At 37.6% G+C, this 26603-nt stretch overlaps 1 protein-coding gene across 5 annotated transcripts in view; it reads right to left on the minus strand.

Moving 5' to 3' along the window:
- Positions 1–11052: 11052 nt before the first annotated feature.
- Positions 11053–26603, minus strand: part of LOC124720096 (zinc finger protein 99-like) — a 158006-nt gene continuing 142455 nt past the window's right edge. Inside the window, exons 3-4 of one of the 5 annotated variants that reach the window (XM_047245386.1) lie at positions 21044–21299; positions 11054–15085 (exon numbers count right to left, since the gene is read on the minus strand). In XM_047245386.1, coding sequence (XP_047101342.1) covers positions 13330–14907 — 1578 coding nt within the window. In that variant the 5' untranslated portion in view covers positions 14908–15085; positions 21044–21299 and the 3' untranslated portion in view covers positions 11054–13329. Of the gene's footprint in view, positions 15086–21043; positions 21300–26603 lie in introns of all 5 variants that reach the window. The other 4 variants (XR_007006062.1, XM_047245385.1, XM_047245387.1 and 1 more) reach the window with 4 other exon arrangements.

Here is a 26603-nt window from a genome sequence, read left to right on the forward strand (position 1 = left end):
GTTCTGGGATGATGAAAAACTTTTTTTTGATGTGTGTATATTTGATTAAAAAAATATTCCTAGTTTGAGGATATCGACGAGTTACCTAGCCAGCTGACATTCCAGACTAAAAATGGTGTTAATTACAGGTCTTGAAGCGGTTACTGTTTATGTATCTTGAATATATTCTGTAGGGAGGTAGCACTGATCGACTGCTTTGTTACAGTCACATGTTTTTCTGATTTGCTCCCTGCCTCTGTCAATATGCATCTTTACCCACAATGAACGACTCTACTTTGTGTTTATACTCAACTTGAGACATTGCAGCAGTCGTTATATCCCTATCTGCCCAATTACAGAGGGGCTCCATTCTCACCTAACCTTTTCTTAATAATTTTAACCATCTGTTGGTTATCTTTAGTATGATGATAAGAGAAGATATTGTAGACTAACGTATTGTGGACCAATCTTGGGTAAAGCACGTATGTGTGACAGAGAGCCTTAAATGTTATACCTCCATATTTTATTCCCAAGAACAATGGACAACACTTCATACATGAAGACTGATCAGTTTAACCTATGGTGATAAAGGTGTTTATCAGATTAAGTATGTAGTGTGTGACTGCAAATATGTAGGTCAAACGAGAATAAGCTTCCATATCAAACATAAACAGCACAGTGTAGTGAATAATCCTGTCAGCCCTTTCTCTGTACTTATCATTTAATAACCATTGCTTACAGGATTTTAGGGAAGAAAACATATATATATACAGCCTACAGGTTTGATGCTTAACATCTTGAAATAAAATGAAACCGTAAAATGCAAAGATAATATCCAGGAAGAACCTTTAATGAGCAATCTAAATTAAGGCATTATGGCATGTTTAATAATTGTATACACTGTTTTCAAAGGATTGCATACTGATAGAAGAACCCATACACTTTATAAAGCATAAGAGGTGGCATTTAGATTCACATTGTCATATTTTTACACTTGCTTCTGCCACCTGTCACCTCCCTGGTGCTCACACTAGTTCTCTCTTCCACAACAGGGTGTGATAATATGCACGAAAGCAAAACACTGAGGTTTTGTACTATGTATACAATACATAGTTACAGTGCTTTACCCATAGTGTTTGATCTTACCCATGAGATGGCACCCACAGTTCAATCACTTGCATTGAATTTACACAGCCCACCATATTGCAATTTAACATTGGTGTGCAGCTGGTATGGTGTTCTGGATGGACCTCTATGCAGCACTTCTTCTAATGTCAGTACGTCAATGTCTGGTTACCTCATTTTATGTGGGCACATGTTTTTGACGTCCTTAACTTGCAACTACAGTAACTTTGTACTGGATGGGGGAGGCCCTATTTTAGTCAAAATTTTAATTTTTTAAAGTTTCGTTCTTTATACAGGCAAACTGTGTTAGACTGCTGAGCCATGCTTCGACAGAGATTGCTGGTCTGGTATCAGTTACCACTGGATATGGTCACCAGCCCACAGTTTGTCCATGTGGATATCATTCTCACAGCGAGAATGCTGACAAGACGATGCTCAGGTGAAGCGTTGCTCACAGGGGAACTCTTCTAGAAAACCTCCATTCTTCTCTTGGGCAATATGCCCCTCAGTCTGTTAGCGGCCTCCGAAGCACCACTTGTATCCGTTAGAGCTAGATTTCAGAAATAAAAACCCGACAGTTGTTTCGAACCACACTCCATTGGTCTCTTTTGAACAATTGTGTCTATTTTCATGCACTCCCAGATGCTCGCATTGTACAATCGCCTTGCCCTCCCCAATTCCTTAGGCTGGTGTCAGCTGCAGGATTCGAACACCATCCATTTCTACATACGAGTGTTTTGTTTTGCAGATGGACGTTACGTCTTTACATCTATGTTAGGAAACTATCTGCAGGTCGTTAGTGCATAGCAACGCTATACTGTCCTAGACACGTGATTAACTCTGCCAGACTACGCTTACATCGTTTCCTCAACCTTTCCTGTCCACATATGCTGCGCTATATGAAAACTCGCATGGGCTGACACCCCCTAACGTTCTGGCCACAGGCAGCCCCTTTTCAATACATACATCTCCTCTAGGCTGCACTACCATCACATACAGTAATATTAACGTAAAACTGACACATAACATTTGAAAAATAATTTAAAAAATAAAATAAGGGGACTGAACTCATGAGTCAAGTGAATAACTTCTGTCTTAAGAACTTGAGGTTTGCCGATGAACTACTCGTATTTCTAAACATATTGTTCCTACACTATTCTACATCACCCATATTTGGATCTGTGTGCCTCGACAATCCTAAAGTCAATGCATACCCATGTGGATGGTCACAGCCATCTTTCTTTTCTTTTTATTTTTTTCCTTATATATATACGTTTTCCTTAATTAAATGTGTATATGTCTATTACTATCTATAACTGAGGAAATGCTTCATGTGACCTGTGGACATTATTTTGATACTCAGAGTGTCAATTTTATCTTGTAGACTGGAAGTTAAGCAGTTACCTTTTGGATATCTGATGTGCTATCACATTAACTTTAGGCCAGATATTTTGGTCACTTACAATTGTTTACAGACCGCATTCAATTGTCTACAATCTCTCTCTACCTGAAAAGGGGGGGCAACTGAGTACGACATGATAGGTGTAACATTCCTTTCCACATTCACAGATTCAAATGTTACTGCATCCCACACAGTGCAGATGTTTGGGATATGGACCATGACCTGTTAACAAGTTCACCATACCTCAAGAAGAGGAAATGTCATGCAATTTGAACTTGTTCCTGATGCTTGGGAATATGTCGTAAATGTGCCTTGTAGTGCTCCTAGTGTGCCAATCAGACTTCTATATGTCTAACTTCCAGGCTCATAAAAGTCTTATCAGTAATGCACATTCCTGTGATCTTGTACACATGATCATATTGCTCACACCCCAACCAATGCAGCATTGCCCTGTAACATACCACGAAATCCATCGGATATATTGCAAGGATCACCAGTAAACCTTCCACTGGTGTACTGCGAAAGGCACCAGTGAGCCTCAGAAGTAAGCTCCACTGAATTCCTTGCAGTATTGTTTTGTTGCTATCTAGTTTAAGCCGATGAACCCAGACGCTGGCAGTGAAGCCAACAATGGCGTTCAAGTTATCTTCATGATATGACCATACCACATTGAATGGTAATTTGTAGTCAATAATATCACACAGGTAATCCATACTTTTCGCCGCTTTCTGAGTAACAGATTTTAAGTATTGTACAGTTCCTTTTCTTGTCTTGAAGAATGAATAAATATCTACAAACAGTGCCGTGTTTTACAGGTATTCCGTCACGTCTCAGAGGAGGATTCATGTAAAGACAAACTCTTCCCTTTGGAAGAATGTATGACTTTTTATGAACAGCTATAGTCAGTTTGTTGCTATTGCACCAATGCTGCATCTGAGCGAGCACATCATTCGCCTTTTACTCAAGTCTCCACCCTGAAGTCTGCAAATGCAACTACTAGGATGTCATCATGTGACAAAATCTTCAATAGCATTTGCATCAGATGTAACAAGGTTCAATACTAAGATTGCGCAACAGTGGACCACTTATGGTGCCTTGAGGATAGCCCTTGGTAATCTCTTTAATTACCTAACTCTGAAGCCCTAGTATTCGATTTAGAAGAGCAACATTCCGACAAATGAGAAGACAGCTACTACAGAGACCATTTATCCATTTTAAGGCAAAATCCGAATGAAGATCTTGAAGATTTTGTTGGCTGAATACGAGCTGTCATATGGCACATGTGTGTCCAGATGGGAAGCCACATGTCATGACATGTTAATTGAGGCAGCGGGAGCCAGAACAACTGACGTCTTCATATGCAGAATAAATCTGCAGATATGTAGTGAAGTAAATGTGGCCTCACCTACTCGACTACCTGAGGCATTAAGACTGACACCGTTATGCAAGCAGGCTGCAAGGTTCGGTTCTGCTCTGTCGCAAAGCAATAAGCTGCACCACATCTTTGCAAATGACACGAATTGCATACACTGTGGGAAGCCAATGACACTGGTGAGTGCTGTCACACATTGTGGTAGGACATGCACGTAATGCCTACCCACAAGATCACAGACAGAATCCTCAATAGCGAAATTCTCCATGTGATAATAGACAAAATGTGATTACACAGTGGGGAAATGACCAGGGGCTAGGTTCCACCATCTATCCTCCCTGTTACATAAGTAATGTGTCCAGCCTAAGACAAAAGTGTAAATGGGGGGGGGGGGGGGGGCTAATACAATTGTGGAAGGCGGCATCAGAGGAAGGACTGTCAAAGTGCCTGCAGATACAGGAGCTCAGATGAGTGCATTATTTGTATCTCTTAATGACAAGAATGTGCTTAAACTATTGTGTTGTAATAGTAGTGAATTAAGAGAAGAAGTAATAGTGCCTGCCAGAACATGTTTTATAAACTTGCAGATAGCTGGTACGAATTATGGTCTTGATAGGCAAGTGGTAAGAAGACGCAGAAGGGATTTCGGTGTCATTCTAGGGAATGATTCCGAACACAGATACTGGGTAGTGGTAGATTACAGGACGAATATTGTTCGATTCTATGCGTTGAAATGCAAGCAGTAAACAAGGTAACCGCCATTGCTACTTACCCTTAACCCCACATCGACTTAATACTGAACAGACTGGAGAACTGTAGGTTCACTACCTTTTATATGTATTCTAATTACCACCAAATTCCGATCGCACCATAAAAAGACGCAATTGCGGTTCTATGAATGTTGTATGAGTTTTTACACTCTTTCAGCCTTAGAAATGCGCCTGCCACTTTCCAAAGATTCGCCGAATTCTTGTTAAGATGATTGAAGCCTACAATTTCTTTAGTGTATTTGGATGATATTTTCGAGGACTACTTAGGAACACTTGATGAGACTGAGGTACATTTTATCACGGTTACAGTATACACATTTGAATTTAAAGTGTTTTTCTGCAGAGTTACAGGTTAAGTACCTGAGATATAATATCAGTTCAGATGAGGTTAAGCCAGATCCGCAAGTTTTCCTGGCCTCACTAATTATCATCATTTTGTGAATCATTATGCTATGACAGCAAAACGATTATGTAAGTTGCTACAGAAAGGTGCAATGCTCGAGTGGACACAAGGATTTGAATTGGCCATGAGGAAACTTAAATATGTTTTGACAAGTTCACACTTATTAATATATACAGGCTATGAAAAGCCTTTTATCCTTTGAACAGATGCCTCAAATATGCTATCAGGGCTGTTCTTTATCAGGAATATAATGATATAATGGTGAGGGCTAAGCTTTTAGACAGCTGAACAAAGCATGACCAATGACAGTACTACTGACAAAGAACTGGTAGCACTTATATTCTGGGTGAACTCTCAGATGTTGTTTGTATGGGAGAAAATTCACTGTGTTCCCTGATTATACTGCTCTTTTGTACATGCTCAGTTTAAAGGACCCCAGTAGTCATTTAAGTCATCGGGCATTAAAACTATCAAAATAGGATTATGAAGTATGCCACAAATCATGCTGTTCACACCTCAGTGCTGTTGCAGTAAGCCATAAGGTCAAAATGATTCAGATTGTCAATGTCTTAATAGAAGAACTGAGAGATGCAGAATGTCACCAGTCGAATTCTCTTCCAGATTTGGTCACAGTTGATGGTATTCTATGCCACATAACTCCCCCAGGGCAACAAAGTCTTAATTCCACGAAGAGTTACAAGCATGTATAATAGCTCAGTGTCACGACAGTTTGCAGGCATGTCCCACCACTCCATCTACAGGCCACAAGTGGCCCATTGGGACCATCCGACCGCCGTGTCATCCTCAGAGGAGGATGCAGATAGGAGGGGCTTGGGATCAGCACACCACTCTCCCGGCCATTATGATGGTATTCTTGACTGAAGCAAGCATGTCATAATAGACAAAAACGTATGAATGCCAGAATGGACACACAGTATTGATGGAAAGATAGACAGACTGATGTTCAGAAGTACATACGAAACTACTTGCCTTGTGGTCAGATGTCCATCCCACCATGAACTTAAATTGCCTTGCAGACACCTCCATATGCTATAAACCCATTTCAAAATGTTGCATTAGATATTGTCAGATCATTCCCACAGAGCACACAAAACAAATATATCGTATCTATCATTGATTTTTTTCTGTATATCTAATTCTAATAAAAGTTGCAGGTATGACTGCAGGAGCAGTTGCAAGTGCCTTTGTCTATAGATTATTTTTATCATTAGGAAGTTCTGACGCTATTTTGCCTAACCAGAGGACAAATTTCATGTCCAGTTTGTTTTTAAAAGTTTAAAAATCGCTATGGGAAAATTGAGAATCACTCCTTTTCATCCAAAAGCTAATGACCACCTCAAATGTGTTTATCAAAGAACAGTTCAGTTGTTGTCTTACTATTTAAACCACTCAGTGACTGGAACCGGTAGGTCGTCTATGTAGCTTCTGCATAAAATAACTGATATACACAAATCATCTAGGTATACATCCTAAGAGGAAGTATATGGACAGCCTATGAGCTCCCCATTTGAACTTGGTAACTTTTGACGTGGTAAAGCAACATAAATGTAAAACTACCCTGAAACAGTACAAATGAAGTAACAAAAGGGCTGTGCTTCCTCAGTATAAGCCTGGGGACTTAGTTTTGCTTCGTAACCCCATGATTAAGAAAGAAGACTAAGAAATTCATGCCTGAATATGAAAGCCCTTATTCCATCATACAAGTCACCACACCTGTTAATAAAGATATTCACTGTCTGACCATACAGTGGTAGTGCATTCTGACTAGTTACGGCCATTCCATGGTCAAACTCTGCCACCCTCTGCAGCGTCACTTAGTCCAGCTCAAAATAATTTATGATAAGGTACAAGTACCATCATGCAGAAATACAGGAAAAAATGACAAGTTCCTGTCAGCATGTCCTCCATATGCCCTGAGAAATAAGCACACTTATTCCTTGAAGTCATGTTATTAAGGCATTGTTTGCCTGAACCAATTTCATGTGGTATTTTATTCCGTGCGAAAGTGATTTCACCATGGGAACAAATGTATTTTATTGATGCTTTTGTGAATAATAATTTTGTTGTTCAGTCAGTCATTTTGAGTTTTAGTGTAAACAAATTGTGCTAAACTGTAAAACCATCTCCAGTTGAGGCTAGTTTACTGTTTCCCTTCTGTGGAAAAATTTTGAAATTTCTGGTAAGTTCCTAAGGGACCAAACTGCTGAGGTCATCAGTCCCTAGGGTTACACACTACTTAATCTAACTTAAGCCAACCTATGCTAAAAACAAACAAACACACACACACACACACACACACACACACACACACACACACACACACACACACACACACACACACACACACACACACACACACACACACACGAAGGACTCTAACCTCCGACGAGGGGAGCCATGTGAACTGTGACTAGATGCCTCAGACCGCACGACTAACCCATGTGGCTTTTCCTTTCCTGGTTTTTCTATATAGAAAGCCACAAAAATTGCTTTCTCAAATAGAAGTGCACCTTGCTGTATCAATAGTTACTGCATATTAACCGCAAAGTAACGAGAGCAGTGATAAAGTGATGTAGAGGTATAATGTGTGACCAAAAGTAACTGCTTGTACAGTGGACAAGATCTTCGAGAGATCAGTTGCTTTATAATGATAATGAAGCAGTAAAAGAGAATTTGAGGGACTATTATTCAACATCACAAGGTTACTATGTTACTCAGTAAAGCTTTAGATGTTCCTTTAAGTGAGAAATGTAATGTGGTGACATATGAAATAACTGTTAGCTTTGCATTATGTGCACTAAAAATTTTACATCATGTGAAATGGCCTTTTTACTAAAACATTTACACTATTGTAATCGAAATTTAATCAATACTAGGTTAACGTGAGATGAGGATTAAATGTTTGAGGTAGAAGAAAGCTTTACTCCACCAGTTGATAAGCAATGTTACAGTGAAATAGATAATTAGAGACATCAAGTACCAAAGTTTCTTTCCAGTAGCTGCTATTAATGGACTACTAATGTAATGGTTTCTTTACAGCAATACATATTTTTCTTTGCCCACGTTTCTTTCAGAAAACTCCTACACAAAACAGTTATATTTTCACTGATCATCAGTTATCATGCTATTGCCTCTTTACTATCAGAATTCATTGTTTTCTTGTCCACGATGGACAAGTAAACTATTTCACTAAATCCATTAGAAAAGTGAGTTCCTTTATATAACTGAAGAACCAAATTTGTGACAACCAGAGAACCTCTATATGAAATATTTGGAGTTAACACTGATGACTACTTCATACATTGAGTAGCTTACAGACGTCATGTACTTGGCACACTGGTCTTACATCTGTAAACCACAGTTATTTGAAATTACCTGACTCTCGTAGTATACACTAGGGTAAAGTGATATGCTATAAAACAGTATAATCTGGAATGTGTGTTAACCTTTTTTAAACAATGAATAGCTCAGAATACAACACTTTACTAGTAGTCAAGCCAACACGTGCATAATGTGCAGCATACATCACTGTTTGGCCGAACCTTTGTACATCAAATGATATTTATTCTTTGTATGTAAAGGATAACACAGCAAAATTAAGTCATCTTCCTAATCTATGGTGGAATTTATCGTATCTTATGTGCATTGATCTTGTGAAACAAGCTATTTATGGTTATGAACTTTGTCATAAGTCACTGCTACATGTCAAGACCACACATCCAGCACGACAAAAATATAGGGTGTAACAGATAGTTTGGAAAAAAGCAAGCACAGAGAATTATAAAAGAAACGTTTGAGGACTGGAATGTTGGGCAGGGAACCACTCACCAAAGACATGAATTATGTGCTAATGACCCCATGTAGTTACCAGACAATGGTACTTGAAACGCACAGAGGGTGTTGAATGTAGTTTCCCAGCAATGATAACGCTGAATTATGTCCAGTTCTATATGATGTTAAGAGACAAACTATTTTCGAACAGCAGTAGCACATTCACTGTCATTTGGATGAATAAGAATTACTTATAGTTTTGCAAAGAAGGGTAGATGCATTGACTGACATAATTGCACAGTGATGGGCTAACTGCTCTTGTCACTGCTGCAGTTACTCTGAAAGCATGCCACTCATAAATGTTCACTTGTGTTTCACTTAAAATTATTTAGAGTCCCTCCTTTTTACGTTTTGTGTTATTTTTCTGCATTTTGTTTACTGTATTTGAAGTGTGATAGAAAAGAGGTCATGACAGTAACTCTCCCCTGAGACTAGCTAATACCAGTATGTTAGTTTCTTGTACTAGTATGTGGTACATTACATTCCTTTAAGCTTCAACACTGTTCCATTTAAAATACTCTCATCAGTCAGTGTGCTCCATTCTTGTACAATAATGATTTTATTTCTTATTTACGGGTAACCCAGTGATTATGATTCAATATCCTCTTGAGAAAAACTACTTATGTACATTACAGTGACATATGTTATCTCTCCATACAGTATTGATATCATGAACTAGACCACATGTACTATGGCCATGTAATATAACATCATTTCTTAGTTGTGGTTATGCTTCTACTGCATCTGCCATTATTGAAATGTGTGAGCATAATTAAATCGAGTTTTTCTCACAAGACCTGGCGGTAGTGACCAGTATTACACAAGGTTAACGTGTGAGTGGACATCATTTTGATGCCGCCCCAGAATATGAGTCAATCCAGAGATGTACCATTTTGTTGTTAGACAATCCTATGGTGCTGGCACATGATAATGAAGATTCTGCTAGCCTCCTTTAATCTGGCTATCTGCTAACCAATGCATGAGAAGTCATTAGTTCTGACCCACCACTGATAAGTCATGATACACAGTCATCCTGTAGTCATATCTCATTGCAGTTATTTTCTTAACCCTTCCCTGTTATTCCCGTCCCTACTACTGTGTCTGTGAATCTTTTCTTCTTCCTCCTCCTCCTCCTCCTCCTCCTCCTCCTCCAAGGAGGGATTAATCTGAGCTTATCTAGACCATGCCACTCTCATAGTACCAGTTCTATCTCACTATTCCAGCCAATACTACAGAGGTATCACTCCTGCCTTGTTGCAATGCCTGTTTTATATTCTCCAAAGATTTACTGCATGGTATGAGCCACCTCTCAAGTGGTAAGTTAAGCAAGGAGTTAGTGTTATTTTCTAGAGAAATGATTCAGCATATCAGTAGTCACTAATTAAGTGTTTGAGCAATGATGGGAATACTGCTAAGCTCTTCATCTTAGCTCCCATTAAGCCTACATATGACTTATTCCCATCATCTTGGCATGAATATGTTGCCAATGGGAATATCATCCTTCTGTTAATGTGTTTCACTGATTAGATTTTTGCCCTGTTCATTATAGATTCACCACTCCACAAATGAAATATCTGAAACCTTGATCATTCTTTTAAGATATTCTTATGTAACGTTTCAGCAGCAGCAGCAACAGCACAAAGGTGATTCTAGCATGTTTCGAACTGCTTCCAGTGTGGAACTTAATCTGAAAGATAATTTTAGTGCTATCTTTTACACTGTCTTTCTTTACAACCACTTACATTTAACACAAGGATGTAAGATCATTAAACAATGATATAATGTGGGAAAAAACCTAGTTGTGCTTTTCTTGTATTGGAAAATAATATGTAACATAAATGTATGTGGATGCTGTAATTATGAATAACCTACACAGCAGTTGTGGATGTCCTATCACAAGAAAGATGGATTAAAATGTAATCATGTCAGTACAGGGTGTAATAAATAAAGAGTAGCAAAACTGAACAGTACCAGTCAGTTAATGACAACTATCTTGAGTTGTTAAAGATATGACGGGACATACTAAACCACTTTCACCAAAAACAAACAGGTAGGAAATAAAAATAATCATTCTGAAATTAAAAATTAAGCAGAAGCTCAGAACTCCAAACATATCATGTTTATTTACAGAAATTAAGAACAATATCCACAATGGAAACATCTTTGAAATATAACACAAGACACAATCAAAGAGAATGCTCACTTGATTTATTTCTTCACTACAATAAAAATTATTGATTTGGATTATATTCATGTATTGAGTTATCACATTCTGATCTCCAAGTGTTGTTCTCACGTATATAAATAACGGCAATCAATCTATAACATCTAATGTTTACCTATTTCATTCTGTGTAGTGCTTACACAGTATTAAATGCTGAATAAATAATCGAGAGCTTTGGTCCATAACACTTATCTATATTACCTCTGAATCATGTACAGAGTTTTATGAAACAAAAAAATTTCACAAAAAAATATACCTATTGCACACTGAAGTAAATGGCAACCAAGCAAAATTAATTTGTTAGATTACACATTTTTGCTTCTGACATGTTGATGCACTGATGAGGAAAAAGTCGTGTACACTGTCCACCAGAAGACTGAATGTCACTTGTTGTAGGCATGTGATGCAGTAAGTAAACCACCAAATCAGAAATAAACAAGGATTTATTCTACCAATGAGATGGGTTGTGAACATGTAAATTCAATGACATAAGTGACTTTAGCAAAAGGCAAGTTGTTCTGGCATGACAACTGGGAACTAACCTCTGAAAGAGGTGAAAGTTGTTGGCTGGTAGTCTGCTACTGTTGTGAACACCTGTGGAAAGTGGCTGAAGGGTGATAAATCCACAACATGATGAAAAGGTGTAATACATCCACACTTCTTCAGAAGCTTGCCTGCTCTGTAAAGATGGACAGGTACAATTTGTGGCACATATAATGATGGAAAACAATGGTAGTGCAGCCACACAAATTTTGCAACACACAATTCAGTGCACACTGCTGATCCAACAAAACTTTCAGTTGCAATTGGAATGGGCAACAGATCATCAAGGCTCAACAGTAGGTCACTGTAAAAACTGCCAGGATGGAGGCAACATTATGCTATGGGGGCGTTCACCTGGGATCCTTTAGGATAGCTGGTAGTAATCAAATGTATCACGACAGCTGTAAACTATGTGACCTTTACTGTAACTGAATATATTTTTTCATGCCAAATGTGCTTTCCCGAAGTGCAGGCATCTTCCAGCAGGATAACTGTCCATATCACATGACAAGTATAGCTACACAGTCGTCTGTGGTGCATGGTAAAATTGATGTCTCGACCATGCTATTTGCCTCATCTGAACCTGTGAAATACATCTGTGATATCAGGCGAAAGGTCTGCACCCAAAAAACTACAAGGTGAAAATTTACAGAAACTGATTAACCTATGTATAACTGTCTGATGCAACACTTCCAAAAACGTGTGAACCAGTTGTCAAGTCCATATCATGAGGAATTGTTGATGTATTGTGTTCTAAAGGTTGACAAACTATTAAGCAGGTGATCATAAGATTTTGGTATATCAGCATATGTATGTTGCTATAACATATTTATTAATGGAGTAGTAGTACTAACAGAACATGGATGTACACAATTAGTAACAAATTCAGCAAATCTCTTGAGAAAGCATACCTAAGTAAAATAACTGCCATAATCATCGTTCTCTGGTAGAGAGTTTCCTAGCCTGGGTGAAGTATGTCCAATGAACATATTTTTGCTGCCACTGTGCCTCTAATGCAGAGCGACAAGTATCACATGATGACTATCTTTCTAATAATAAACAGCAAATCATAAAATCTCCTTGGCCTTACACTGAATACTACATGGTACTTACAATTACTGACACAGGTGAACAATTTATCACAATTCACAAACTTCTTGTCTCAAGTTTGATAAGAAAAATTGAGTTAACAACAAAAACAGAGTTGATTTATTTTTCTGCAATATTTCACACTAAAGTTTCTTCACTTCTAAGGCAGCAGACTGGAGTTTTATATTGTCACACTATCTGATACCACTCAGTAATACACATTACTGCACTTTTTTGACAACTCTAGCACATTTTAATATTATTTAATAGGCATCACACTTGTATTGTCTTCCTGCTACATCTGTTATTTTAAAGACGTTGAGGGCACCAGCCAGGGGAACCGATTTCTTTGAACTAGCACTTTCTTGTAGCCTCTTTGTGATGTGAAGTAATACATGTGTATTGAGAGTGCCCAATTGAGAGCAAGACACAGCATTTGACCCCACAAATATGATATCTGTGACCGAAGTTTCAATCACCTGATCTAGCAAATGATTTGCCTCAAGTATCACATTTGTAAGGCCTATTCCTGGCGTGAATGAAAGCTCGTCTGACATAGCAAGAGGTACCTCATTTGTCGGGCCTCTTTCTCGTGTGTATTATAGAATGCTGGTTGAGATTACAAGGCCTAGCAAAAGACTTGCCACATATATCGCATTTGTAGGTTTTCTTTTCAGTTTGAATTAATGACTGTTTTAATGCATGTTTCTTCGAATGTTTATTGAGGTCGCAAAACATAACAAAAGATTTGTCACAAATATCACATTTGTAGGGCCTATTTCCAGTGTGTATTAATTTATGGCGGTTGAAATAACCTGAAGTGGCAAAAGATTTGCCACATATCTCACATTTGTGTGGTTTCTGTCCAGTGTGAATTAATGCGTGTGTCTTGAAAGCCCACAACACAGCAAAGGACTTGCCACAAATATTGCATTTGTGAGGTTTACTTCCAGTGTGAATTAATGAGTGCCTCTTGAGAGCACACAACAATGAAAAGGATTTCTCACAGATATCGCATTTGTGTGGTTTTTCTCCAGTGTGAACCACTGCATGGCTCTTTAGATTAGCCGACAGGGCAAAGGATTTGCCGCAGATATCACATTTGTGAGGTTTCTCTCCATTGTGAACTAATGTGTGTTTCTTGAGGGCGCTCCACACAGGAAATGATTTGCCACAAATATCACATTTGTGCGGCCTGTTTGCAGCATGTATTAATTTGTGTCGGTTGAAATACGCTAAAGTAGCAAAATACTTGCCACAAATCTCACATTTGTGTGGTTTCATTCCAGTGTGAATTAATGCGTGTGACTTGAGAGTACAGAGCAAAGTAAAGGATTTGCCACAAATATCGCACTTGTGAGGTTTCACTCTTGTGTGAATTAATGCGTGCCTCTTGAGAGCACCCAACGCAACAAAGGATTTGCCACAAATATCGCAGTTGTGAGGTTTGTTTCCGGTGTGTATTAACGAATGGGTCTTGAGAGTATCCAACACACCAAAGGATTTGCCACAAATCGCACATTGGTACGGTTTCTCTCCAGTGTGGATTAATGAGTGTCTCTTCAGAGTACCCAACAAAACAAACGACTTGCCACAAATATCACATTTGTGAGATTTCTTTCCAGTGTGAAATAATTTATGTGCCTTGAGATAATGTGAGCTAGTAAAAGATTTGCCACACATATCACATTTGTGGGTTCTGTTTGTGGTAGGTACAACATTGCGGTCACTGACATTAACACTTGTTGGTAAAGTTCCATAATCACCTGTTTTCTCTGCATCGTTTGCCATATCTGTGTTACATGACTCGTTTGAAGCTTTCCAAGTTTCCTGATATGAATTCTGCTCATTTTGTTCTGTAACACAAACTTCTGGCTCACTATACAAAAAGATACTGCTTTGATACTCATCACTACAGCCATATTTTTCATGGTTGCCAACAGTTATGACTTCATAATTCTCACTCGCTCTCAAATGTTTTTTCAAGCTTACATTACTGCGAAATACCTCACCACACCATTTACAAACATACAAAGGTGGTTGCACACCATCAATATGCATAAACACATGCATTATGAGTCTGTATTTTGAACGAAAGCTTTGTAGGCAGAAATTACAACTATATACAGGAAATTCCTTTTCCCTCATACCAGAATCATATCTGGTGCCAAAAGAGCTATCCTCATTCACAGTTAATTCTTCTGCATGAATACCGCACTCATGTGTTGATTTCTCCCTATGTACCTCCAGCTCATCCTTGAGCAGTCCATGGTGAAGAGTTTCTTCTAATGAAATGCCACAGCTCCCACCAGTACTCTGAATGAATCTGAAGAGTGAGGAGGAGAATGTTAATTATTGATATATATGAGACATACAAACCATATTTGAGCGTCCAGGACTGCAGGACACAAGTTGAAAGTGCATAAGAAATAACATATTTAGTAAATGTTAGTGATTTAAAATCATAATATTCTAGCAGAAGGAAAGAACTGATGAGGTAAAAGCGATGGAATTTTTAGATAACAATTAAATTACAATCTTTTTAAAATATTGTGCTACAAGTTAACAGTCTACACCAATGTACTAACTGTATCAAAAATGTATCAGTTACATATTTAATTCAAAATTCTTAAGTTTAAGGTGTTTTAGAATTAATCAATAGAATTGATGAGTATGTATAATATTCCAACACTTTTTAGTGTTCATCTTTTGTCATAATAGCTCTGTAAGTGCGTTTTGCGAACACTTTCACCTTTGGAAAGAAAGTGGTACAATTACCAATGATAAATTTATTTCAGCATGTAAAACAGAACTTCTTAGTTCGATTCTCAGTGAGTCAAGAATTAATGCAAGCTCCAATATTTTTATTGGGTATCAAGTATGGTTGTCCATCAGATGGATAATGACTGTTCACGAACAAAAATCAATGTCACATCAATAAATAAAAAAAAAAAAGAAGTTTCCATACTGATGAATGAATGTGAACGACACACAAATTACAGATGTTTTCAACCTAATTGTGTTCTTGGCACTGCAACTTACATGAAGCCTTCCACAAATAGAAATACTGTCTGGAAAGATGGAAACTGTATTTTCCAGTACATTTTGCAGTGACCATTTTTGAAAATTTTTAATGTTCCCAACATCTGGTCAACTGGCAATGCAGAACACCACTGACTGAAAGACACACGTATCAATGGCCACATCACCCATTTGACACAGTGCAGGCTGACATATTGAGTGGCAGTGGTAAGAGCTAATGCATGAGCTACCCCTGTAGTATCTGGGTCCCATTACTCCACCTGTAATTATACCCTTTCCCACAGAACAGAAATGTGTAATGCCTTTCAGGTTCCTAGTATGTTCATCATATTGGGCATGAAAGATTACAAACTACTGAGGGCATGCATGCTCCAGTGTTTTCCTTCTATTCTGATTGTAACTTTTGACTGTTTTGTATTCTGTTGGATGTATACTTTAGTTTGGTATGGTATTTGGCAAATTTCGAGTGTTTTTAACTCTTAACTGGGATCATACTATTTTTTAACATGAACGATATCATGGTGTACGCCAGAATAATGAAGAAAGAAATCCAAAAAATATGCAAGTAAGGTTTCAAATAAATACGTTTCTTAAAGTACTACAAATAGAACATATAATTAAAATTTTTTAGCTATGCCAGTCTTTATTAACAACCAAGAACAAGAAACAATTTTTGGAGAACTTCAAGGATAAATAAATTTTGATTATCACCTCTTTTTAGTGGCCACAATCTAGGCATTACATAAGTATTGATTCCTGGTGTCTGTCATAATCTGAACCTTTACCTCACATAACAGCAGTACTCGTGGCAGGTACATCTATGAACTATTCATACAGTGATGATGGAAGTGCACAAGTTTATCAACACACTGAGGCATAGTACCGTATAACGATCCTGCCTTGGGTGCAGTTAAATGGGAGATGTGTCTCAGAGCTGGATAGTGACAGATGGTGATGCGAGACTGGACGCACACGTAGTTTATGTATCAGCCGTAGAGTGCACTAAAGTAATAGAATGTTTTTCATAAACTGTTGTAGTATTTGCATAAAGTGTTATTGTCTTTTTGTGTATGTAAAATGTTATAAATGTGTTTTAGCAGTATGAATGATGCGTGAGTGTGGATTAATGTTAATATGAAGATCATTGTTTAACGAGTTATGTAGTAGGATATAGTGTGGGAACATTTCGAAGAAATTTGGATATGGACAAAGGGGATTTTTGTAGAATAGATTTGTAAAGTAAGTTTATGGTAAAGGGAAAGTTAATTCTGGTATAAATAACAATAGTAAATAACTTTGTGCATAAACAAAACTTCAGCATATTAGATAATTACGTCGGTAAAAAGTGCAGTCGTTAGGTTTACTAGTTTGCGATTGGTTATTGATGAAAAGCGCGGATTGACGCAGGAGAGTGTTGTTTTGCTATTGGATGTTGAATAAACTGACCAACAGTAAAGCAATATTCATCGCGCGCCTTTCTCTGCTGGTAGAGAAGACTTTGAGTATTCTAGACAGGAGTCGAAGTCTAGCCATGAAAGAGATCAGACGTGTGTAGTAGTAGTTCCGATGGAAATGATAAGTTGCCGGATCTAGCAGTGTTTCATACATCAAAAGTGTTGGAAAGTGACGGCATAATTATTCCGATGTGTGTGTGTAGAAATTTCGGAATTTTTAAGTGAATTTTGTGACGGAAAAAGACATATATTCCGTGTGGCGTATTGAGCAGGTTGGTGGCTAAAAACTGTGACTGCATTTGGTACCAACAGACTTAATATTTGGCGAGCGTTCTCAATAAAAAACAATTAGTATTTTTGTAGCTATTAAGTTTTCGGGAAATGCAACACCATAAACTTGCTAACGTGAGTGAAAGGGATTGTCAGTGACTAGCATGGGCTTGGCAGTGATACTGGTTCACCTAAGTTTCAGAATATATTAATTGAGGACAAAATTTCCAACCTTTCATTTCGTGTTTCTCCCGAAACGTAGATTAGTGACTTTAATTGCAGCCTGGTTCACGTCGAAGTACAGTAGGTTTCACTCGGCTTTCCTACTGATGATCTGCTGAGACAATGTTCACAGGTAGGTGCAGGTTCGTCGTAAAGGGACGGAAAGAACCGCGCCGCCGCAACACATATTACAGTTTGGAGAGTAACACTGCTGATGGTTTACAATGAATCTGTTAAAAACTATGGCACTATAGCTCTTACCTCTACTTTATTCCTTCCTTTGTTCTCTCGATTCTCAAACCAAACAGCTGTCATTATGAACAAAAACCATTTCTTATAGTACTGTGAAAAACATTACATCTGGTTCTCCCTACTAACGAAAGATTATCAATGTATTTGATGCCAGATTTGGAGACTGCTGTGAATTCAAGCAAGCCTGTTAAAGCTTTTATCTCAGAAACATCAATAGCATGCAAAGAAGGTATAATCTAGACAATATTTTAATAGTATCAAGATTTTGTTTCATCACTGGTGAATCTCATTTAAAATACCTGGAGAGAAAGTATACCCTATTACTTGTTCAGCATCAGGATTCCTACGCAACGCATTACCGCAAGTCACAGGGCAGGAATCTGCAAAGCAATGTTAGATTGCCTTGGACAAACATTGGTTGGGATTGTGCATTTCTCGATTTGAATGTGCATCCCCTACCATAAAAGCAGGAATCATGATGATTATGTCCTCTGTTATCATGATCATCATCATCCAGTCCCTGTTCTGAATTTGTATCAACAATTTCTATCATGTAATATTGATTAATATCACTGTCATCCAGAATTTCATAAATCATTCATCCAAAATATATGTTGAAGCATGGTTCACTTATTCTCAGAACTGAAGTCTGTCTAGGCTGGTTTGAATGGTGAGATGAACATGCCACACACCACATACTGTACAAGACACTGGCAGAAGCCACCATAACTATTACACTGTAATTATAACAACAGACTGTAGATAAAAACCCCTATTAAATAATGATCATAGAACTTGCATAGTATGTCTGCAAGACATCATAGCGATTTTATTCTGAATTTACTGAAGGTCAAGTTGTCCAAACAGCATCCTGCTTTCATAACAAGAAGTCGATACTAGGTGTACCAAGTGGTTATAATTAAACCGATGGTGTCCCATGTGCTGCAATATGGGGTCTATACATTACAGGATGCTTAAACATTGTAGAGTGTTCAGTAATTGATGTTCTCACCGAGTATGCTCAAACTTATTGTTTCACTTTTTCCCAACAAATGAAAATACGGCGCTATAAAGAGTCAGAATGTGGTGTCACTGCAGGGAAAGGGGAGAAACGATCAGACGAACAATAATAGTGGTTCTGGTATGTTTATTACGACATGGTCAGAAGTTACAATGTGTTCAAGATGGTCTACTGATCCAGCAACATGCTGTACCCATAACATGACATGGCCAACAGTTGCTTGCAGCATGTCCAGTGTTATCAGAATGATTGTCATCATATGATATCTTCCTGATCAGGAGAATCTGCATACATGACTGATAAATCTTTGAGATATCCTAACAGCCACATCTTGCATGTATTTAGGTCAGGGGATCTATAAGACCACTTATCTTCAAAAGGCCTAGATATAATGCAGATGATACTGAAGGTTTCATGAAGCATTTTTCGCTTCACAATTGACATGTCACCCCACCTTGCATCAAAATAATGGTGCAGACACTGTTGTGCTCTGGAAATGCTGCTATCACATGTTGGATAACAAGGTCCTTCAGATGTCCCTGTACACCTAACAGGCCCACAAGGTGTAATCATCTCAGAAAAACACTGAGAATGAGGGCACTTGTGAAACCGCACCACAGTCACCTAAGTGGATGTTCCTGTACAACATTTGGGAGAGAAACCCATATGGCACAGTTCTGTGAATTCACAGGCCTGTGAGGAGTAAAATATACCTTGTCCATCCAAAGAATAGTCCCCAGCTACACGTCATTGATTTCTACATGACAGAAAAGGAGGAGCAAAATCACAATGTTGTAGCCTATCTTGACGCTTCTTCTGGAGCACATTTTGAGTCTTACGGTGATCCTAATGTAGAATGTGCCACAAAATTTTCTGAACTGTTGGCCAGGGGAGAGAGAGGTGGGGGGGAGAGGGATAGAAAGGTGGGGGGGAGAGAGGGAGGGAGAGGTGGCGGGGAGGAGAGAGAGGGGGAGGGGGAGGGAAGGAGAGAGAGAGAGAGAGAGAGAGAGAGAGAGAGAGAGAGAGAGAGAGAGAGAGAGAGAGAGAGAGAGGGGGGGGGGGAGGGAAGGAGAGAGAGAGAGAGAGAGAGAGAGAGAGAGACAGAGAGAGAGAGACAGAGAGAGAGAGAGAGAGAGAGAGAGATAGAGAGAGAGATCCTCTGGCAACTCTAGCACTTGCTGCAGAATTTGAGGCATCTGCAGCATAGTTGGCTGCAGCTAAGAGCAATTCCCTGCACCATTAAATTCACCTCTTTCTTCAAATTTCTTGATCATACTCTGTAGCACATTTATTGACATGGGGCTTCCTCTGTCATTTATTTCAAGGATATTCCCGCAATGCAGTGTGCTGCTATTGCTGCTGCTCTGATAAAACAACTGCACCAGCAGTGCACAGTGTTTCTTCTCAATAGCCGCTTCATTACATATGGAAGACTTAAAACTTCTTAACTAGGATGCATGCTCAGACAAGAAAAAAATTTCCCGAATATCTCTGTTAAAAACACAGTTTTTAGGGTGAATAACTTTTTTCCCGATTAAAGTACATTTTCCCATCTTAACAGATAATACTGTTTCCCTAGGGGCTGTAAACCTCATCAGTCCTTTGAATGGTGATGGATTTATAAACCAGTATTGAACATTCTGGCACTTTAGGATTCTCAACCTAGAAAAAAAAGCGTTTTTGAAAGATCTTATATGCATGGAAACATGTACATTAGATATCACGAAAGTATGAACACAAATTCCACCAATTACACCACAGTAGCTCGAAAAGCACAGCAAACAAGATTGTGACTTGCTTTTGTTCGTCAAGCATAGCTCGTGACACATGGTCTCACCAGCCACAGACAGCAGATACTCAGAGCATTGGTTAATGTTATGAAGTCTGCTAATAACAAAATGAATGTTAAGCTGCACAAACACACAAATAGAAAAAGTTAATGGTTTAAATTAATGTACACACAGTAAAACCACAAGACAAGCTACGCTTTCACACACAATACTGACTGTCAAAAATCATTTACTGTTTTTCTGAGTGTGTGGTTAGGCACGATCCTAAGAGCACCAGCTTTCATTGCAACAGCTCAATATTTCCAACATGTACATTCATAAATTTCGCTGCTGTACATGTGACACTTCGTGGGTTACATGACTGAATCCATGTTCTGTAGAGTGCTTCAACTTTTCCCATAATAAAGCCAGTTACATACGAAATCACTGAAGAGCTTCGCACTTTTCCTTGAAAGACAAATATACTTTCTGCCAGCATTATGGCACAATCTGTAATCAATGAAAGAACTAAATTAAATGTGACAGATTAAACTCAAAACTTGTACTTTTTTGCAAGTTACCTTTTTAAGATATATCAAACAAGTGTGACATCAAAATTTTAAGTAATGACATAAATGGGTGGTCTTCTGGCCCCTACATTTTTCTGGGTGGCAGGTCCTCAGCATTAAGTTTTGAAGGAGAGTGTAATGCTTTGCGATTTAAGAAAATCATCGCCCATTCTCACAAGTGACATCATTTTGCACAGAAGGGAATTTACTTTGACAGTAATGCTTCTGAAACCAACATTCACAATAGTTTTCCCATTACGTTTTAGAAAACTAACCAGTTGTGACATCACACTCATCAAAACAAGGCCCAGGAATGAGGCAAAGTATTGCAAAGTCTTTAACAATGCTGTTGGCAGATGATTGTGTGTGCAGTGTTTCGTTGTTGTAAATGGCGTTTTCTCTTGTCAACTAAAGTTTTATTTTGGTATTATTCTCTCGTTTGGGTCACTCCATGTCAAATCAACCAATTGTACCACATGATTTGAACCATGACCTCTCAGATTTGGATATTTTTTTTCAGGTAATGTACACTAGCTTAAATTTCAAATTTTTCTGACCTTTAGTTTTTGAGTTCCAAGTGTTAAAAATCAAAAAAACCTCTGGAATGAGATTTTCACTCTGCAGCGGAGTGTGCGCTGATATGAAACTTCCTCAAAACTGTGTGCCGGACTGAGACTCGAACTCGGGACCTTTGCCTTTTGCGGGCAAGTGCTCTACCAACTGAGCTACCTAAGCCCGTCCTAACAGCTTTACTTCTGCCAGTATCAAAAAAACCTCTGTTTTTGATCAATAGATGATTTGTTTTAAAATGCTGTAGCTCAAAAACTATACACCCTAGAGAGCTCAAACTTTCACCATTGTTTTCCTCTGAAAATTCCCTTCAACTCGATATGTAACATGACTATGCTACCTAAATCTGAAAATTTTAAGCTATTAAAAAAAACATTTTTTTGAAATTTCCAACATATGTACCCTCAGACTTTTTTATAAAAATTATGTTGTCTAATCTAATTGACTACATGCATGCAAAATGGGATCTCAATGGGTTCTTGTATAAAATAATATCTCACCACTGCAATACACACTACTGAGGTGAAATCCTAACAAACTTAAATTATTATGTTAGTCTTTTTATGCAACATTACCCTCTTATTGTTTGTTAATTCATTAAATGATATAGTGTTGTTTTAACTTAATGTTCATGATTGTTTTAAGTATGAATCAGAAGGAAGTGAACACATTTTAATTGGTAATATACGTGCTACAAGTTAAAATTTTGAATAAAGCCACTCACCTTCAACCTTAGTTGTATTTTGACAGAGATTATCTTTTTCTTGGGTTACCAGTGTTATTTTTAATCATTCACTACAAGTTCCTTATATTAGAAATTGGCATACAAGTAATTTCACTTGGGAAAAATATTAACTTGTTGATATTTGCATGGATAGAACTGTGTTTCTAATACTAATTGGTATTTACAAAGTTAATACACATGGTATTTATACAACTTAGTGTTTAATGAGGGTAGGTGTAACATAATTTAAACAACCTTCTTTTATGATCTATTAAAATATTTTTGCAAAGCAAGAGAAGACAACTTCATTTCTTTAGCACTTAAAGTGTAGGTTTTTCCTGTAGCTGTTGTTGGATTCGCTGTTTCTAAAAGAGTATTTCCTGGGACATCTAACATATATCTTGGTTGTGGATAGTAAAAAGACTGGGCTGGACCCTTAGGGTGTAATAAATTTATTTGGTACATGTCATTGTATTTTTCTTCAATGCATCCTAGCCACCAAGAGTTGTCATATGCTACTGTCACAAAACCAGCAGCAATATTTTCCATATGTGACGGTGTTATTTGGTTCAGTGTTGTCACATATTCAAGAGACTCATCCACACTTAAATGATAAGGCTTGACAGCAATTTGACTCTGTGGAGGGTTTATATGAATGAAACTTTTGTTCCCACAATCGCTTTTGATTCACTAAAACGAGGAAGTAAGTATTCTTTGGTCAGTTCAGTTCATAGTCCTCTGTTGTGCAATATTCAAAGTCAATGTTTTTTGTGTGTTCCATGGCAAATACATATAAGCAATGTGGGTGTTAAGATTTGTTGGTCATATGGCCTTTGAAAGCTGGCTTTAGCAGCTAGCTGCTTAACAGTTCCACCAAGGCCAACACATGCACTCTTGCCATGGGATATTGCAAAGAACTCGCACTCTGCCTCAACTTCAAAAACAGTTTTATGCAAATAAAATTAAGGAAGTTTTTCTTATTTTTATGTTGTGCAGTGCTGCCATCAGAAAATAAGTAATCTTTTTAAGTGCAAAATGCAAGGTTTGCTTTATGATTTCTAGCAGTTTTTTCTGGTCTACACAGAAAGTGACTGTATTATGTTTAAAGCAATCAGATATGAAGACATACTGCAGACGTTTTAGTTTTCCTTCCCATTTATAATATATGGTGAAAAGATGCAGTGTAGCTTGGGTGGTAGTCCAGTGCAATGATTGTATTTCATCTTGTACTACGAAGGAGTAGTTTTCTGCAAAATCACAGCTGCCTACTACATGGCCTTCAGTTAATTTGTCCTTGATTTCGCTGTAGTATTCTTTCTGCTGACTAGCTATAAATGAATGAGTTTTTACCTTCATTAGAGTGTCCAAAAACTCATCCATAAAGTCATCAGTACTTTTTACTACAGTTTCCATCAAACACCTATCTACAGTTACCCACGTTTTGTAGATAACTTCATCAATCATATCGTCAGTGAACTTTGCATTCAATAGATCTTAGAGTCTAGAGACACCAGGACATTCATTACAAATATCCATAAAACATTGTTGCGATGGTGGATTGCACATCATCTTGACTAGGCAGGAATGATACGATTTCAAATCAGTTTTATCTCCATCCAAAACAAAATTTTGCATCTTAGCACCATTCATCATTAGCTTAATGTTTTGGTGTAAGGTACACACACAAACAGTATGTGTGCCATTTCGTCCAGCCAGGATACAGTTCCTTGCTGTTAATTCACAAAACTTGGAAAAGCCAATTTTGTTTGCAGGGATCTTTTCCTTCATACATAGATACATATATATACAAACTTAAATAAGAACATTTATTTTATATGGAACATTCTAGAAAAAATATAGTAAATAATCGTATTTTATGTTTGATATATTACCACATACACGGCACGGCATACACTACGACTACACCGCTCTATACCACATCACTTTGACAACACTAGAACACAGTACAATATAGAGCACTCGCAAGTTCTTTTGCTATGATTATTTCGTACACATTTTAATGTAGGGTGGAGGCCCCACTTACAGCCACATTACTGACATTTTTTAGGTTTTATCATATTTAACTTGTAAGAAATGAAAATATAATACTTAATCTTACCTCTCAATACATTAAGTTTCTTCTGATGCTTTGGACAACATGTAGAATACAAAAAACAACAGATTATGTGTTGCTTAAAGAAAAACACGATATAACTTCTGCAACACAGATCTTTTCATTAAATGGTGACTTCAAACAAGACCAAACAAAGAAATGTTTCTATAGACAATTGAATAGCACATTTCATATTGCTTATTATAATCTATGGTAGGACTGGCTGGTATTCCAAAGGAGCTTAAAATTGCACCTGTTACATCAAGGTGGCCGTAAGTGGGGTAGTGGCCAAAACTAGAGCCTTGACCCTATATGAAAATCTCACGTTTTTTATACTAAGAAGTGAATGTGGTATAAAATCTTAAGATTCTTAAGTTATTATTTTTTATATATTTTATTCTCGCACTAAAATATCATTTAATGAATTAACAAACAATAAGAGTGTACTGTTGCATAAAAAGGCTAACATAATAATTTAAGTTTGTTAGAATTACATAGGCCTACCTTAGTATTCATAGCCTAGAAATAGTCTGCTTTTCACCTCACTAATGTGTATTGTGGTAGTAAAATATTATTTTATACAAGAATCCATTGAGATCCTGTCTTGAAGTTTTGCAAGCATTTAGTCAGACTGGACAACATATACAATTTTTATAAAAAAATCCGAGGCTACGTATTTTGGAAATTTCAAAAAAAGTTTTTTGGAAGTTCAAAATTTTCAGATTTCGGTAGCATAGTCATGTTACATATCAAATTGAAAGGAATTTTTAGAAGAAAACAATGGTGCAAGTTTGAGCTCTCTAGGTTGTATAGTTTTTGAGCTACAGCATTTTAAAACAATCATCGATTGATCAAAAACAGAGGTTTATTTGATTTTTAAACCCTTGAAACTCAAAAACTAAAGGTCAGAAAAATTTGAAATTTAAACTAATGTTAGTGGGTACATTACCTGAAAAAAAAAAAAAAAAAATTCATCCAAATCTGAGATATTCAGTTTCGGACTGTTGGTTGATTTGAGATGAAATGACCTGTTTATGTTTTATTGCTTATTCTGCAGTGGCGGGCTAAAGCAAATTTTTTTTGGCATATCAGTTTTTACCGATCAAAATTAGAAAAATTTAACTGAAAAATAAGATAATCAAAAATTCCTGAAATACTGAAAACTCCCGGGGCTTCTAAATTTCCCCCAGATGAAAAAAGTTTTGGGTTTCGTCTCGATTTCTCAGTTGTTCAGGGACATACACATCCTGTTAACCCCTTACACGAACAATCACTTCACAAAAGGAATCAACACGTCACCAACACTCAAACAGCATGCTGATGTCAATACAGGAAACATTTGACTTTCTGACTGATTGCAGGACGATATTTCCACCAGTTGCTAGAACGTGGAACTATTAGTCAGCATACTTCACGGTCAATGAGCCGTAGTTTGCAACTAATTTGCGATTTTTTTCATGTAGTTGTTCCAGAGAGAGCATCAGGGAACGATTGACAGCAACAGAGGAAAGAAATACAGCAGTCGAAGACTGGGTAGCTTTGAGAGATGAAATAGTGAAGGCAGCAGAGGATCAAGTAGGTAAAAAGACGAGGGCTAGTAGAAGTCCTTGGGTAACAGAAGAGATATTGAATTTAATTGACAAAGGAGAAAATAAAAAATGCAGTAAATGAAGCAGGCAAAAATAAATACATACGTCTCAAAAATTAGATCAACAGGAAGTACAAAATGGCTAAGCAGGGGTGGCTAGAGGACAAACGTGCAGATGTAGGCACATATATCACTAGGGGGTGGGTTACATACTGCCTACAGGAAAATAAAGAGATGTTTGGAGAAAGGA

Source organism: Schistocerca piceifrons, chromosome 11 (genome assembly GCF_021461385.2).
Source record: "Schistocerca piceifrons isolate TAMUIC-IGC-003096 chromosome 11, iqSchPice1.1, whole genome shotgun sequence".
NCBI classification, from domain to species: domain Eukaryota; kingdom Metazoa; phylum Arthropoda; class Insecta; order Orthoptera; family Acrididae; genus Schistocerca; species Schistocerca piceifrons.